We start from the raw sequence: 17,710 nt of genomic DNA on the forward strand, positions 1-17,710 counted from the left end.
TCTCAAAAAAATGAAAGCGGACGATGACATCACGTGGTCTGGTGCCATCAGCAGGTCTGGGACCTAAAGAACGATGAGCTCTGCGCCACTCCGCTTCTGGGACCAAGGGTGCGGTTGTGGTGAAGAAAGACAGGAGGTGTCGGCGAAGTTGGGAATCGGCAATGGATTCAGACATACCTCGAATACGGACATTTTGCCGGCGTTCCCTGTTTTCCAAATCTTCTTGCTGGAGCTGAATTTGGGACATGGTGTGTTTCAAGTACGCATTGTCTTCTTCCAAGACATGAACGTATTGCACCAGTTCATCAAATTTATTCTCCAGTTGATCTGCACGCTCCCCAATCTGCGCTATTTCTCCACGAAGATCCAAGGCTAATTTGCCCACTTCAGCGGCAATAGTGGCGGTAATATTGCGCAAGAATACCTGCAATTTTTCTTCTAGCGTAGATATCGAGAGGGCAGGTGACACACGGAGATTTGTGAGAGCGGAGGAGGAAAGGCTCATCAAAGGATGCTCTGCTGTCCCCTCTATAGGGATTTGGGATTCAGATTCATCTATATGTTGGTGCTGAGGGAGTGAGGAGATTAGCTGCATTGTGGAGGCAGCAGGTGTAGTACCTCCTGCTGCCACTGGGGGCCCATCAGAGCTCATCCCTGGGAGTGAGGAGGTTGGCTGCATTGTGGAGGCATTGTGGAGGAAGCTGGAGGCAGCTGGTGTAGTACCTCCGACCGCCACTGGGGGCCCGTCGGAGCTCGTCTGTGGGATCCCTGTTGTAATTGAGGCCGAGGATTGTGGCCTGTGAAGAAACCGCTGCAGCGGTGACGGCCGCGGCTCACGTGGCGGAGGGGAGGGGGGCTTCCAGCGCCCTATCTTCCCCATTATAGGACTGAGGTCTGGCGCGCTGGGTGCCCTGCTACTGTGACTCACCCAGGGAGGAATATGGAGCAGCGGTGCGCCGTGGGTGAGTCTCTTAGGTCAGGGGATGTACAGAGCTCACAGGAATGCAGCCATCAAAGTTCCCAGCCGCGCATGCGCCCTCAGGGTTCATATGGTTTTATTGCACGATTGTTCTCATTATTTTATTAATAGTCTTCATGATCATAATTTTTCCACCACCATAGTTTATGATTATGTTCAGTTTCTCATGTGCGGTGTGAATTTGATGTTTTATTTATTCATTTATTTATATATATATATATATATATATACAGATTCCTTGCGATCAGTTAAACCAATACAATTACATCAGTATATCACATATTTTTAATATACACCCGCATCAGAGGGTGTGTGGTTTTTTTTTGTTATTTTTGTTTTTTTTTTTCTTCTTCTCAGACTTATTATTCATTAGTTTCATGTTCTCTCATTCTTCCCCCCCCCCCCTATTTTTGCCACACTCCATACATCATACAATACTCCCACATGTCTGTATCCCCCTTCCCTCCTCCTCCCCTCAGTTCTGACATGTTGATCATTACATTTTCAATATTCATTACAAACATATTTGCCCTCTTGGTTCCCTTCCCCTCCCCCTTTTTTCCTTGCCCCCGAAGTCTGCCACTTTCATAGGTTAATTTCCATTATAGAACATATCACTGCACCTGTTCATGTTTTGTTCCAGGGATACCAGGCATGAGTCATCCGGAGTTTACTTCCTGTCTTGTGGTTTGCATTCCAGCAGCCATTTCCCCACAGGTATAAAAGCACACTCCCACACCATCTCACTCAGGCATCAACAGCAGGGCTCTTACTTTACTTTCCATTCATCGTGCATCAGCATCAGAGGTATCTACACCATATTCATATGTCTCATCCATTCACTTAACCATTGCCTCCTAAAGGTCATTCATTTACCCATACACACACTCTTTATTTTATGTTTTCTAATGTTCCCATTTTTTTTTTTTTTCCCAACAGTCCAATATCACTACACAGCACTCACACAGTGCTGACAGTTTGCTCACCGCTTCACGTTTGAAGAGATATATATGGTCTACAGCCACACTCATTACTTTGAACTGATAATCATCCATTATCCACTAGTCTTATTACTTTTATTTTTATGATGTTTACTAACATTATTTTTATCAGCATTGCCAGTGTTACTACTATGATTATTTTCATATACATTATTTATTTATTTTTTTATATATATATTTTATTTTAAAAAAATGTTTTCTATTTATTTACATTTGCAGGTGCTATATTCATGTATTTTTAATAATTTTTTATTTGCTTTGTCTCTTAGTGCATGCATATCTCTTTGTATATGTGTATATATGTATGTATATGCGTTTATAAAAACTACAAAATATTGCACTTTAAATAACCCCCTTCAACCCCTCATCTTATAACAAGTAGAGGAGGTGGAGCTTTGCTCCCAAGGCATCTAGCCCTGGTTATTTACTACTTGACCTCCATACAGGTTGGTCATCAGCTCTGAGGAAAGGGATTAGTCCCCGAAACGCGTCAGCCATTTGACCGCACTGACAGTGAGAACACCTTGCCCGCCGTTGTGGCCATTGTCATTTTTCTATGCTTTTTAGATACATGCTTCGTCTGTGAGTATGTTTTTATGATTTAATTCCTACAATAAACCTTGGATAATGCACTAGGTGTGTGCGCCACCTGTTTTCTCTCTAACCACATTGTGAGTAAGACCTGATTTGGGAATGTAGTGTATGCTTGCTCCTGTAAGGGTTTTTCTTTTTAAAGAAGTTGTCCTCCTATTGATTGTTATTATTGTTAATGCCCTCTGATGTTGAATTTCTTCAGCAATAAATAGTAAAAAAGACATCTTCTAGACTGAGCTATTATTGTAAGTGTGCATGAGACTGTGCGTGTGACTGATGACCTCTGTACTAACAAGGAAGACCTGGGCATATTCTCAGCGGCCCCTTTGGGGTGAGCGATACATTGTGTCCAGGTCCTACTTCCTCTGGAGGTAGTGTAAAGTCTTTGGGATAAGATAAAATGGTATCAATACCTGGTCCATGCACAGTAGCAGCAGGAAGGTAATAACATTGTGTTGATATTAAATGTAGACCAATGCCATCTGCAACAGCTGTACCCAATAGAAAGCACATCCAGGGAGGGAAGTCTGTGTTGCAGTGGGACATGACCTTCTAGTTTTTGGCCCCAGCAGCTCACACAAACTCTCTACCCTTCAGCGGCTGGGTCTTAATCTGTAATCTCCGCACTGACAGTTCACACTACCAACCCATCTGTCTAACCTCTGCTACTGGCCAAGGGGACTGCATCTGGAGTTAAGCTAACAGCTCCTTGAGGAGGGACCACTCACTACTGTGCCTGCAACCACTACCTCACTACCACTGCTCCATTGCCCCCTCATCCCCCATCATCACTGTGGCTGCACTATGCCTAAAACCTCACCACCACTGCGCCTTTACACCTCACCTTCTGTGCTCTCACTACTGCCACTGACCACCATCCTCCCCCGACATGACACCTGCACACCAACCCCCACTCTTGCCACTGCACCTGACTCCCATCCTCTCTTCCTGCTCTCACCACCTCCCCAACATTCCCTCACTACACTTAAAACTGCATCAATGGCTATCTTGGCACTAATTGCCACTGCACTGATGACAGTCCTCAGCATCTGTGTACAATGCGCACTTTAGTGCTTTCTGTCACTGCAGTGATGTATCCTTCTTTATTCAGCCCATTCAACAAATGAGCACAGTTCTGCCAGTATGTTAATGAAGATGTTTTGTTAATGAAGATGTTGATTTACCTTGTGGCTAGTGACTTATTATTAGGTATTCTAGCAAAACAAAAGAAAAATATTCTAGGTACTTACGCTCTCCCCAAATAGCAGCACACTGGTTACTAATGATTGGGCATGTTCCTTTGTAGCAGGCCCCTCTTCCATTCATACAGGGATATCCGTTTATTTTAAAGCTATCTTTTGTACATATAGGTGATATCCCATCACAATAATCTGCAATGTCACATTCATCTTTTGCAGGTCTACAAATAGATCCTACAGGTCTGAACTGTAAAGGACAAACATGTTAACGACAAGTCAATATTAGAAAATATATTACAGGAGTAAAAATTATAAATGATAAATTACAGGTATAAAAGTTATTTAGATTAATATGTCTATGCTCAAGGTAAGAAATTGTTGTTTAAGGTGACCCTGCCACATTAGAGTCACTTGTATTGAAGGAACACTCTATGAAAGAAGAGACAATATGCTTCCCTTTCTGGCCCATGTGTTGAAACACCACTGCTTTGCTTCCCTTTAGCTGCTGTAAGTATCTGACCATTCAGTTGTGTCAGAAAGCTGCTGCAACTTCCACATGTGGTGGTTCCTCCTGACAGGTTGCACATCCTGTACTGACTTATGAGCCGGTGACAGGGAGCAGGTATTCTACATGCCTGAAAATATTAAATAGTTGCTGCTGGCCTTGTGGAGGGTGGGGGTCAGAGAAGTGAAGCAGCTGTGTTTCAACACGTGGGGCACCAGAAAGGTAAGTATATTGCTTCTTTTACAGGGTGTACCCTTCTGTACAAGTGATCCTGTGGTGACAGGTTCACTTTAAATAATAAAAAAATAAAGCACATGAATATTGCACATTTTTCATTAAACAGCATGATAAGTGTGTGTGTGATAGCATTGGAAGGAAGAGAGTGGAAATTGGTCAGTGTCAATGTTTTTCTTGCAGGAGGTAAATTTCCCATTTAATTGCTGCTGCCCCAGACTCTCCAAAGCGTTCCAGATATTTCAGAGAAACTGAGTAATTGTTGCTGTGTGTGAATTTATTATATCAGAGTTAATCACCAGGGAGTGTCCAATTAAACTTAAAATATTAATTCCTTATCTGAGGGTGCGACCTAGTGGCCAATGGAGATATTGCTTGAGTAAACACTGGTTTGATCATTAAATATATCCACCACTAGGAATAAGGTCACACCTTCTTCCTGTTATCACAATATTAAAAATAGAAGTCAGGTACACTTAAGGATCATCAACATATCATCTGCATCATCTCATCTGGATGACACACACGCACATCTGAAGTAGGGATCGACAAATCCCAGGCGCCAGGTCGCCATGGTGACTAAAAACTGCATCCTGGCACCTAAGCTTTTGACAGTTCCTGCAGCGAGTTCGCACAGGGAGCAGTTGCCAGGCTGTAGCAACAGCACACCTCTGTAAAAGGAGAGGGGTGGAGTCAGAGGAGGCAGGGTTTGGCAGCATTGACGTCATCTTTTCAATGTGCTTCACCATTACGCTGCCATACACCGGACAAAGTGGCCCCACTGGGAAACTGAGAAGGTAATGAGGGGCTCAGGTGTTGGAGGGATGCCACTGCCAGGGAATAGTGAGGTACTAGGGAATATCATAAGTGTGCTGAATGGGGGAGGGGGGGCATTGGAGGCACAGATGTGCTAGATTGGGGGGGATTGGAGGCATAGATGTGCTAGATGGGTAGGGGTATTCGAGGCATAGGTGTGCTGGATGGGGGGGGGGGGATTTGAGGCATAAGTGTGCTGGATGAGGGGGATGGAGGCATAGGTCTGCTGTATTGGGTAGGGGGGAGCTCAGGACAGGTAACAGAGGGGCTCAGGACAGTTAAGGGGGGAATCAGGACAGTTAAGGGGGGAGCTCAGGACAGTAATGGTGGAACTCTGGACAGTAATGGGGGCTACGGCAAGTAATGGGGGGCTCAGGACAGAGTTTGTGAAGAGTGTGGGGGGGGATTTGTGAAAATTGGTGAGAGGGCAATTGGCATAATGAGGAGTTTCCCCCAAAAGAGGTTTTTATTGTAATTCTTTCCAGCCAGCCTATAACCCTGACGTAATTGTAACTAAGTTAGCGTTGGAGAGCGCAAATGACTTACCTTATTCCAGGTGCTAATAACCCGTGCTATGCTACAAAAAAAGGGATCCTAACTTTTTTAGCTGGCTAAAAATCTGTCAAACCCTGATCTGAAGGATCACCTCATCTAAATCCGACACCTCATCACATCAGGCTCACATCTCCAACATAGCTAGACACCTCTTGAGAAAGGTAAACTACAACCAGTATTTGACAGCCATCTGGCGGTGACCATTTTAAAGCAAATAGCCATTTTAAAAGGGTAACTATATATTCCATCTTTATTTATTGATTTTGTTTGTATGCAAGTAATTATGCTAGTTGATTTGCTACCCCACCCAATATCCTAACACCTGTAAATCTGGTCATTTTAATTTGCCTTATTGGCATAACTATAGACGAACTTCATTCGGTGATTCAACTACAGCGGGTTCATGGGTCAAGTTAGTCCAATGCAGATCATTATCTGCTAAATTTTACTTAATCAGTTAGGATATATACAGAAGGGTAAAATCATTGTCTCATTGGTATACACAGGGGTTAAATGAAAAAATGGAACACTACATGATTAGCAGGTATGAAAGTTTTGAGTTGAAAACAGAAGCTTCCGCAAACAGGTGCTAACAGGTGGGAAGCTCAATCTCAGTCTTCAGGGACTGAGATTGAGCAGTCACATTTACAGAAGTTGTTTTCTTTTTCCGGGTTACAATCCTGCACAATGTCATTTTGTATATTTGGTCAGTTGACCATGCTTATGCTTATCAGATAACATTTTCCTGGAAGCTGCATATGTCGTCATAACTTTTCATACAGTACCTTGTGAAGCGGGAAAAAAATTGGCAATTTTAGTCACCAAGGCACCAGCTAAGCAGGCACCAACAATTTGCCCTCTTTGAAGCTCAGTAAGCTCTGAAACAGCTCTGTAAGCTCTGAAACAGCTCTCTATAACTAGCAGTGCACGCAGTGAATGACGAAAGTGAGGCTTCTCATTTGTTAGCTAGGTGTCTCATCGCACAGCAGAGGCAAAAGAATGTTACATCACATCCGGTTTCAAAGCAAAACATGTTGTCACTGTTTGCCTATTAAACTATTGTATTGGAGGCACTGTGATGCGATCGATTAAAACTAACGTAATAACTCAGCATTTCCTGACAGTTTTTATGGACCCATTTCTGTTCTAGGCAGCTACCTCTTTGATCATGACAGTCAGATCGCTTCACAGATGAAAGGCTTCTGCATGTGTGGATAGGAACACCTAGTACAAACAATCATCTCAAGACTTTTAAGAAATCTATTGGTTAAGAGCATCAGATACAGACCAGAAGAATTTAAAGTGAGATAAATGTTTCTACTAGGCACATACACCCTGCGGTATTAAGCAGCATAGTTATTGATATCAGAAATTTCATACTGCTTGCATTAGGGGTCAGAATGACTGCCCTTGCATTCCATGCAGATGTTATGTAGTTTAAAGAGGCATTTGTTTCTTCCTGCCAAATGTGAGCACTATAGTATTGTATGAGGTAAAAGGGCTGCCTGTCTGTAATCTCTTTATAATAAAAACAGCTGTGGAGATTGTAAATGCTTAATTTATGAACAGCTAAGTGCACATTGCAGGCAATATGTGTTCAGATATATCAGCCTATAGTTTGAGTCTAAATAAAAGGTTATATATTTTGGGATATGCAGAAGAGATCTGTACCTGACCTATAACAGCAACTCACAGCCCTACACTTGAATTATACCCACAGCCCTGCACCTGACCTATGCCTGCAACCCACAGCCCTGCACCTGGCCAAAACCTGCAACTCACAACCAAGCACCTAACCTGTACCTGGAACCCACAGCTCTGCATCTGACCTGTACCCACAACCCTGCACCTGACCTATGCCTGCAACCCACAACCCTGCACCTGGCCAAAACCTGCAACTCACAACCCTGCACCTAACCTGTACTTGCAACCCACAGCCCTGCATCTGACCTGTACCCAAAACCCTGCACCTGACCTATGCCTGCAACCCACAACCCTGCACCTGGCCAAAACCTGCAACTCACAACCCTGCACCTAACCTGTACTTGCAACCCACAGCCCTGCATCTGACCTGTACCCAAAACCCTGCACCTGACCTATGCCTGCAACCCACAACCCTGCACCTGGCCAAAACCTGCAACTCACAACCCTGCACCTAACCTGTACTTGCAACCCACAGCCCTGCATCTGACCTGTACCCAAAACCCTGCACCTGACATATGCCTGCAACCCACAGCCCTGCACCTAACCTATACCCGCAATCCACAGCCCTGCACCTGAATTATATCTACAGCCCTACACCTGACCTATACCTGCAACCCTCAGCCCTGCACCTGACCCATATATGCGACCCCCAGCCCTGTACCTGACCTATACCTGCAACCCCCAGCCCTGCTCCTGACCCATATCTGCAACCCCAGCCCTGTACCTGACCTATACCTGCAACCCCCAGCCCTGCAACTGACCTATACCTGCAACCTACAGTCCTGTACTTGAGTTATACCCACAGCCCTGCACCTGACCTATACAGTATTTGCAACCCACAGCCCTGCACCTGACCTATACCCACAGCCCTGCACCTGACCTATACCCACAGCCCTGCACCTGACCTATGCCTGCAACTCACAGCACTGCACCTGACCTATACCCATAACCCTGCACCTTACCTGACCTATACCTACAGCCTTGCACCTGACCTATACCCACAACCCTGCACCTTACCTGACCTATACCTACAGCCTTGCACCTGACCTATACCCACAACCTTGCACCTGACCTATGCCTGCAACCCACAGCACTGCACCTGACCTATACCCACAACCCTGCACCTTATCTATACCTGCAACCTCCAGCCCTGCACCTGACTTATACCCACAGCTCTGCACCTGACCTATACCTGCAACCCACAGCCCTGCATTTGACTTACACCCACAGCCCTGCATTTGACTTACACCCACAGCCCTGCATTTGACTTACACCCACAGTCCTGCACCTGACCTATACCTGCAACCCCCAGCCCTGCATCTGATTTATACCCACAGTCCTACACCTGACTTATACCCACAGCCCTGCACCTAACCTATATATGCAACCCAGAGCCCTTCACCTGACCTATATCTGCAACCCACAGCCCTGCACTTGACCCATACCTGGGACCCACAGCACTGTACATGATTTATACTCACAAACCACATCCCTGAACCTGACCTATACCTACAGCCCTGCACCTGACCCATAACCACACCCCACAGCCCTGCACCTAACCTATATATGCAACCCAGAGCCCTTCACCTGACCTATATCTGCAACCCACAGCCCTGCACTTGACCCATACCTGGGACCCACAGCACTGTACATGATTTATACTCACAAACCACATCCCTGAACCTGACCTATACCTACAGCCCTGCACCTGACCCATAACCACATCCCACAGCCCTGCACCTCACCTATACCCACAACCTTGTTTGGTTTGACAAAAGGACGGAGCCTCAAAAAAGCGTAACCACGGCCCTTTGAATGTAGTGACGCCATCCCCAACACCCCTGAGTGCACCGCTGCTGAGGACACCAGGAAGCTGCCAGCACAGCATTACAGTTCCACCTCCAAGCACAGCAGCAGTTCCTTCTAATTCACCATCCAGCTACCTCCCGAGCCGAACTCTGTATATACCAGCCACTTGCCTGCCAACCTCTGCATCCACCAGCCACTTGGCTCCAATCTCTACAACCTTACAGATGACCACCTCTACACGCTGAGGTTTCTCCATACAAAGTGAGTACATCATTTACTTTTTGTTGTAAGTGTTATCACAGGTTACACTCAGATAGTGTGCCCCCTCTTCCTCTTTTCTAATACATGTGCATTAGACTATCTTAAGACCTAAGCCAGGGGAGCAGCAGCCATCACCCCTTATGACCTCTTTCCCTGGGGACTCAATAGTGTCATAGTTTTAATTATCATTCAATTCATTCTACCTGACCTATACTCACAACCCAGAGCTCTGCCCCTGACTTACACCCACAGAATTCATAGCCCTGCACCTGATCTACACCCACAATCCACAACTCTGCACCTTACCTATACCCACAACCTAGAGGCCTACACATGGCCTATAACCTCAACTCAGAGTTCTGCACTTAATTTACACCCATAACCCCCAGCCCTGCACATTACCTATACTTGCAATCGACAGCCCTGCACCTGACCTATATCCAAAGCCTTACACCAAACTTACTGTATATCCACAATCCACAGTCCTGCTTCTGATCTGTTCCACAACCCTCATTATTTGTACCACAACCCACAGTTCCAAGTAATTACAGGCTAGTATGTAACCATAAAAGTATAATAATGTGGGAAGTGAAAACCAGGGAAACAGAAAGTCGCAAATGGACATGGGAAATTCCTGTCATAACTAATATTTTGGTTTTTGATGTAAACTAATGGTGATATTTCCTGCAGCTATGTATCCCCCTATTGCAGCTGGATTTCTCCTGGGTGAGAACTAATGGTGAGACTTCATACCCCTCCATGGCAGCTGAATTTTCCTTGGGTAAAAACATGCAATGGTGAGAATTGTGGTGGTGGTGCCGCCTGCCAAACGTGACATTTTCAAAGCACCATAGCTGCAACATGTGTACATCCCTATCCAGGTGTCTTTGCAGCTTAAGGGGGAGGGGTAGTTAAAACAGGGCTCAACTGCCTGTTTTTTAACACAATCCAAACATACAGTATATGTAAACAAACCCATAGATAGGAACTACTAATGGTGAAATTTTCTGCAACTGTCTGTCCCTCCCTTGGATTTGGATTTTACTTGGGTAGGAACTTCTAGTGGTGGGACTTTTTGCAGCAGTCTGCCCCTCTACTGGAGCAGGATTTACTAAAATTGTGAAAGAATATTAATCTGAGATTTATCATATGTAACTGCATGCATGTTCAAGCAACAATGGGTAAAGCTAATTAGAATACAATTAAATAAAGTGGCTATGACATTTGTATATGCCTGTTAGCCAGGCATGTCAACAGAGTATGAATTACTTGAATGATAAAATGAAAATATCTTATTTTGCAGCAAAGCTACGCACTTACCTTACATTTGTGACAACATGCTCCTTCACTACACTCATATCCTGGCTTTAATTTGCAGGTGTATGGATCACAGCACGTATCTGTACATTCCTTCAAGAAAAATATATCAACTGAGCATATAACTAAACAAAAGTACATACAGTGCTGTTAAACTGTACAGTATGTCCCCATTGTCAATTTATATTCTGACGCTTAATATTCAGCTTTTCACCCTGTTAGTCAAGGTGATCCTTGCATCTTCCAAGCGTTAAAGCTAACATTTCCCAGAAATTTTGATAGAGGTATGCAAAATAACCATTATAACAATAAATGGCTACAATAGAGATTTCAGTGATGCTTTTTCTGTACTCCTGCCTCTCTTCTGCTATTGGCTCTTCTGTGGCCACATGCATTAACAATTTTCTCTTCTTACCATAATATTCAATAGTTAATAAATAGAAAGTCTTTTTCAGTTTTGCAGATCTATGCCCAAGCTTAGGTTGTCAGTCACTAACCCAGAACAAGTAAATAGCAAATGAAAGTCAGGGGAAAATCAGAATTTCTTATAGTTGAACTCCAGGTATGTTTTTTTTATAGCATGGTGTTTTATAAGGCATTCTCTGATTGGATGAAGTGGAGATGCAAGGTGGTAAAGTCACGATCTTCACCTTGTCCAACCAAAGAATACCTTGTATTCATTGAAAATAATACAAAGTATTCTGTGAATGGTGGCTGTGCCAAGCGAGTGACCTTCTGTGTTTACTATGCAGACAGGCAGCCGCTTGGCACGGCATGAAAAACTGTGGTTATCACTCTGTAGTAGTGACAACTACTACAGTGATTCTTTGCTTGCCCAGGGGTCCCATGGGTATGGAATATGTACAGTATACTTGCAATTATCCCAGTTGGACTAATGTAACTATGAAATAAAAACCATACCTGGAGTTCAGCTTTCCCTACAAGAACATGTATAGGATTCATAAAAAAATAAACACACATACTGACCTCTATGCTACAATATGGGTGTGATGCTGCAGCTCTTCCATGTTGGCTCTAAGCCCGAGAACTGACCAATCATATGCTGATTGCTCAGTTCTCAGTCTGTTTAGAGCGCTCACTGGAGTGCTAGGCTGAAGAGGGGGTGAATGCAGCTGGCTTTGGCTCACAGCCACATGCTGAGCTGATCCTTCCAGAGCCTGGAGTGGCTCTGCCATGTCAGTGGACAGTGGGCAATGGCCCGCTATAAGTCGACCTTGGGTCACAGGAGAGCAAAAAGAAGTGCACTTCTGTAACCCACAAGAAAAGTATGGACAAAAAAGCTTTAGACATACTTTTCTTTTAACTCTCTATACTTGTTCAAGGCTATTGATTCAGAAGTATGGAAACCAGATTAAGTCAGGTAACTAGCAGAAGGAGTGCTAGCAATGCCAACAGCGTTCGAGCCTCCATCAAAGGACTCAGCACTAAACATTTCTGGGAGTGCTGAATGCTCATGTCCCCCTTTATGGCTCCATCATTATTACATTACACCATAATAACTTAGGGGTCAGTGGGAGAAACCACCAAGTGTTAAAAGGGATGCAGACATTCAACACACCATGATGTATCAAATGCCGATAAATTTTGCAGGAAAGTGTTGTGTTAGTTGATTGAGAAAGCACAATTTGCTCATCATTTAGTCATTTTAGATCTGTTTTGCCTAAGTATGTTCAACAAAAAAGGAAGACGCTGGTAGACAGTTGCAGTATCACCTTACCTGAGGGAAGGGGAACGATTAGCTATCAGACATGGTTTCTGGATCTTTTTTATTACCCTCTCGAACTTTGAAATATGATTATTGTCTAATTTTCTAATCTATCAAAACCATGTCTTTGGCCGCCTTTGCTCAAAGTTTAATGCACTGAGCAAGAATGCTGGGATAACTTGCTGTGTCTCTCCAACACACTCCCTGTTCAGTGAAGATATACTGATATAATTCTTTTAGTTACCTGTGGCTCCCCACAGTCACACTGCTCTCCACTTTCAGTGAATTTATTACTACAAACGGCTGGAGACAAGATCTGTGATGAGATTGGAACATTCAGCAGGCAATCCGGGTAACTATCATAGATAAAGTTCCTGAGGTCACCTATGCTGCAGTCGCTGAACTTGAGTGGAACGTCAGAGCTAATAATAATTTAAAATAGAGACAGTGAGAATAAAAATCTACCGTATCACAAGGATACATAGCACAGAAGAGAAACAGATATGTTAAGCTCATCAAACAGTTAAAAGTCTACTTTTGATTGTCTAACCTTTTAATTTCTAACCAATATATGCATGACTGTTGAAATCCTAAGTGCCTAAATCAGTGGTTCTCAACCTTTCTAATGCCGCGACCCCTTAATACAGTTCCTCATGTTGTGGTGACCCCCAACCATAAAATTATTTTCGTTGCTACTTCATAACTGTAATTTTGCAGTGGGAGGAATAGTGTCCCATCACTGATGTCAATGGGAGGAATAGTACCCCATCATTGGTATCAGTGGTAGGAATAGTGCCCCATCATTGGTGTCAGTGGTAGGAATAGTGCCCCATCATTGGTGTCAGTGGGAGGAATAGTGCCCCATCATTGGTGTCAGTGGTAGGAATAGTGCCCCATCATTGGTGTCAGTGGGAGGAATAGTGCCCCATCATTGGTGTCAGTGGGAGGAATAGTGCCCCATCATTGGTGTCAGTGGGAGGAATAGTGCCCCATCATTGGTGTCAGTGGGAGGAATAGTGCCCCATCATTGGTGTCAGTGGGAGGAATAGTGCCCCATCATTGGTGTCAGTGGGAGGAATAGTGCCCCATCATTGGTGTCAGTGGGAGGAATAGTGCCCCATCATTGGTGTCAGTGGGAGGAATAGTGCCCCATCATTGGTGTCAGTGGGGGGAATAGTGCCCCATCATTGGTGTCAGTGGGAGGAATAGTGCCCCATCATAGATGTCAGTGGGGGGAATAGTGCCCCATCATTGGTGTCAGTGGTAGTAATAGTGCCCCATCATTGGTGTCAGTGGGGGGAATAGTGCCCCATCATTGGTGTCAGTGGGGGGAATAGTGCCCCATCATTGGTGTCAGTGGGAGGAATAGTGCCCCATCACTGGTGTCAGTGGGAGGAATAGTGCCCCATCACTGGTGTCAGTGGGAGGAAAAGTGCCCCATCACTGATGTCAGTGGGAGGAAAAGTGCCCCATCACTGATGTCAGTGGGAGGAAAAGTGCCCCCATCACTGATGTCAGTGGGAGGAAAAGTGCCCCCATCATTGGTGTCAGTGGGAGGAAAAGTGCCCCCATCATTGGTGTCAGTGGGGGGAGGAATAGTGCCCCATCGTTGGTGTCAGTGGGGGGAGGAATAGTGCCCCATCGTTGGTGTCAGTGGGGGGAGGAATAGTGCCCCATCGTTGGTGTCAGTGGGGGGAGGAATAGTACCCCATCGTTGGTGTCAGTGGGGGGATGAATAGTGCCCCATCGTTGGTGTCAGTGGGGGGAGGAATAGTGCCCCATCATTGGTATTAGTGACACCAGTGATGGGGCACTATTCCTCCCAGTGACACCAATGATACTTACCTTGCTGACCCCTGCTCCAGCCTAGGCTCGCTTGCTCCCTCCCTCTCCCATGGTACAGACACTTACCGGTCAGATGTCTTCCTTCTCCGGCCGCTCTCCTCCTCTTTACTCGCTCGATCTTCGCGGTGCCGCTCGGCTCCTCCTCTCCAAGCTCCACCTCCTCACCGGTGATTGGCCGCCTGTGTGCCTCTCCTGAGCTACAGTTCCGGCGGCCAATCACCGGCGAAGGATTGATCCCGGGGGTGTGTCCAGATGACAGGGACGGCATGTCATCCCGCCCACACCTGCAGACGGATAGAGGAGCAGTGTCTCGGTTCCTAAGGCCATCGGAAATATGTGTTTTCCGATGGTCTTAGGCGACCCCTGTGAAAGTGTTGTTCGACCCCCAGGTTGAGAACCGCTGGCCTAAATCATATAAACAAGAGGTATAAATATTTTATATAATCTAGAAGTCATGGTTGGCCATCAGTAACTACTTATTTACAAGAACAAGAATGGTAAGTGTTACTTAACCATAGCAAAAAAAACAGGCCTCCTGCCCCTGCCTGACAGCCATGTGATGTGGGGAAGAACTGTATAAATCTCAGGACTAGAGGGACAGAAATACAGTAAGGTCAGTAATGGCAGATATGTACAGCAAGCCAGCTTATCCCTCTAGTATGTTCTCAAACTGTCGAAGGGGAGACATACACATGAGTGGAACATATGATTTCCATGTAGACAATGACATTATGTACCTGACACTTGGATACATGATGCACTTATTGGCTCCACATGTGCAGGTGGGTTTGTCATGACTCATTCCCAGATTATGCCCCATCTCATGAGCAATTATTGCTCCAACACCAGCTGCAGCCATGAAGACATCCTAGGAAAGGATAAATAGGTAGAAACCATAAGATGTCGTGGGACAAATGCAAACGCATATTATATGATATTGAAATTCAATGCACAACCTAATTTTAACTGCAGTAATCAGAAATTATGTGATAACAGTCATTAACCTATAATCTCTGGCTTCGGAATATCAATGAAAACACAATATGCTTTACAAAACTGTACATTTTAGTGGTAATGTCAAACTATTACCAGCCGGAACCTCCGCAACCTGAACCCTGCCCCCTTCCACTCCGCAGCTGATCAACTTTACGACAGTATCCTTCTTCTGTCCTGCCCTGACCTTGCCACGACTGCCTATAACAACTCGCTGTCATCAGCTCTAGACTCGCTTACGCCTTTAACCACATGAAGCATCAGACCCTGCCCGCTCCAGCCCTGGCAGACTGATCATACCAAAACTCTCAAATGACGCAGTCGTGCGCTGAAGCGACTATGGCGCAAAATCAGGTCCCAACTAGCGTTCACCCGCTACAAATCTGCCTTCCACACCTACACCTCCTCCCGCTACGCTGCCAAACAAGCCTACTTTCTGACCCTCATCAATACCCTCTCCTCCAATCCTCGCCGGCTCTTCTCCACTTTCAACTCTCTACTCTATCCGCCCCCACCTCCACCCAGTACCTCACTCACCGCCCTCAAGATTGCCAATCACTTCAAAAATAAGATTGACACTATTCACAGGGACATCGCTGCTGCTCAGACCTCCACCCCACCTACCTCCTCTCACACAGCAACCCCCTCAACACCCCTCCCCCTTGGCCTCACCACTGTTCAGACCTCCACCCCATCTAACCCCATCGAACATCCCTCACACAGTAGCCCCCTCAACACTCCACTCCTTCGAAGCCACCACCACTGAGGAGGTCACCAAGGTCTTCTCTGAAGCCCGCCTCACCACCTGCCCCCTTGACCCTGTCCCCTCACAACTCCTACGATCTCCCTCCTCCTCCATCCTACGCTCCCTCACCCACATCTTTAATCTCTCCCTCTCTTCTGGTGTGTGACGGGAGTGACTTTTGGGGGTAGGGGGACCTCTGTGTCAGCTCATGTTCTCCCCATTATGTTTAAGTGACCCTGTGCCTGTTAAGGGGTACAGGGTGTGAATGTCCGAGTATTGTGTATTGGTGTGTTGTCCTTTGTCCCTGCCATGTGGTTGCCTATTGTACTGCCATGTGGTTATTCCTTTGTCTCGGCCACATGGCTGTCTTTGTCCCTGCCATGTGGTTATTCCTTTGTCTCGGCCACATGGCTGTCTATTGTTCTTGCCATGTGCTATCCCATTGTTCTGTGTCTTGGTTGGATGGGGAGGGGTGATGAGGTGTTTCCTGCCCATACTGTAGCCCTCCCCACTGATGGAGTGGGCTGATGATGTGTTTCCTGTTCTTGGTTGTGTTTCCCCGCCCTCTGTATATATCCTGTGTTTTTGTGTTAAAATAAAGAGAGTTGGCTTCCTGTTTTAAGAAGAGCTGGGTGCTGTTTATTTCCTGAGGGATTTCAAGGGTGTGGTTCTTGGATGGTGTTCGGACAGGGGAAGCTGCAGTATAACGGAATATACCCAAGTGTGGTCGGGGTCCGGTTCCGTTACATGGTGCATTCCCCTCCCCTCTGAAGCACGCACACATTACTCCCATACTTAAAAAGCCCTCCCTGGACCCCACCGACCCGAACAACCTTAGACCCATCTCCCTGCTGCAATTTACATCCAAACTCCTTGAGCGCTTAGTCTATACTCGCCTAAGCTCCCACCTCAATGACAACAACCTCCTCGACCCCCTACAGTCTGGCTTCCGTCCCCTACAGTCCACCGAAACCACCTTACTCAAACTCACAAATGACCTGCTAACCGCCAAAGCTAATGGCCACTACTCAGTGCTCCTACTCCTCAACCTCTCCGCGGCGTTCGACAAAGTCAACCACCCCCTCCTCCTCAAGAAACTACACTCCCTTGGCCTCAGAGACTCCGCTCTCTCCTGGCTTTCACCCTACCTATCACAGCGCTCCTTCAGCATTACCTATAACACTACCACTTCCCCCCCACTCCCCCTCTCTGTTAGGGTCCCTTAAGGCTCTGTCCTCGGGCCCCTTCTCTTCTCCATCTACACCTCCTCCCTTGGCCAACTGATACACTCTCACGGCTTCAACTACCACCTCTATTCTGATGACATGCAAATCTATCTCTCGACCCCTCGCCTCACCCCTTCAGTGTCCGCCTGAATCACCAGCCTACTGAACGACATATCAGATTGGATGTCGCTCCACTTCCTT

The 17,710-nt window shown here is 45.9% G+C and overlaps 1 protein-coding gene across 1 annotated transcript in view; it reads right to left on the bottom strand.

Annotated features, from left to right (window-relative positions):
* LOC149450059 (zinc metalloproteinase-disintegrin-like 4a) overlaps positions 1-17,710 on the bottom strand; it is a 57,493-nt gene that overhangs the window by 11,652 nt on the left and 28,131 nt on the right. The window contains exons 10-13 of the mRNA XM_089692502.1: positions 15,283-15,413; positions 12,945-13,122; positions 10,978-11,067; positions 3,825-4,020 (exon numbers count right to left, since the gene is read on the bottom strand). Coding sequence (XP_089548628.1) covers positions 3,825-4,020; positions 10,978-11,067; positions 12,945-13,122; positions 15,283-15,413 — 595 coding nt within the window. The remainder of the gene's footprint in view (positions 1-3,824; positions 4,021-10,977; positions 11,068-12,944; positions 13,123-15,282; positions 15,414-17,710) is intronic.

Source organism: Staurois parvus, unplaced genomic scaffold (genome assembly GCF_062004578.1).
Source record: "Staurois parvus isolate SC_StPar_1 unplaced genomic scaffold, SC_StPar_1.0 ptg000586l, whole genome shotgun sequence".
Classification (NCBI taxonomy): domain Eukaryota; kingdom Metazoa; phylum Chordata; class Amphibia; order Anura; family Ranidae; genus Staurois; species Staurois parvus.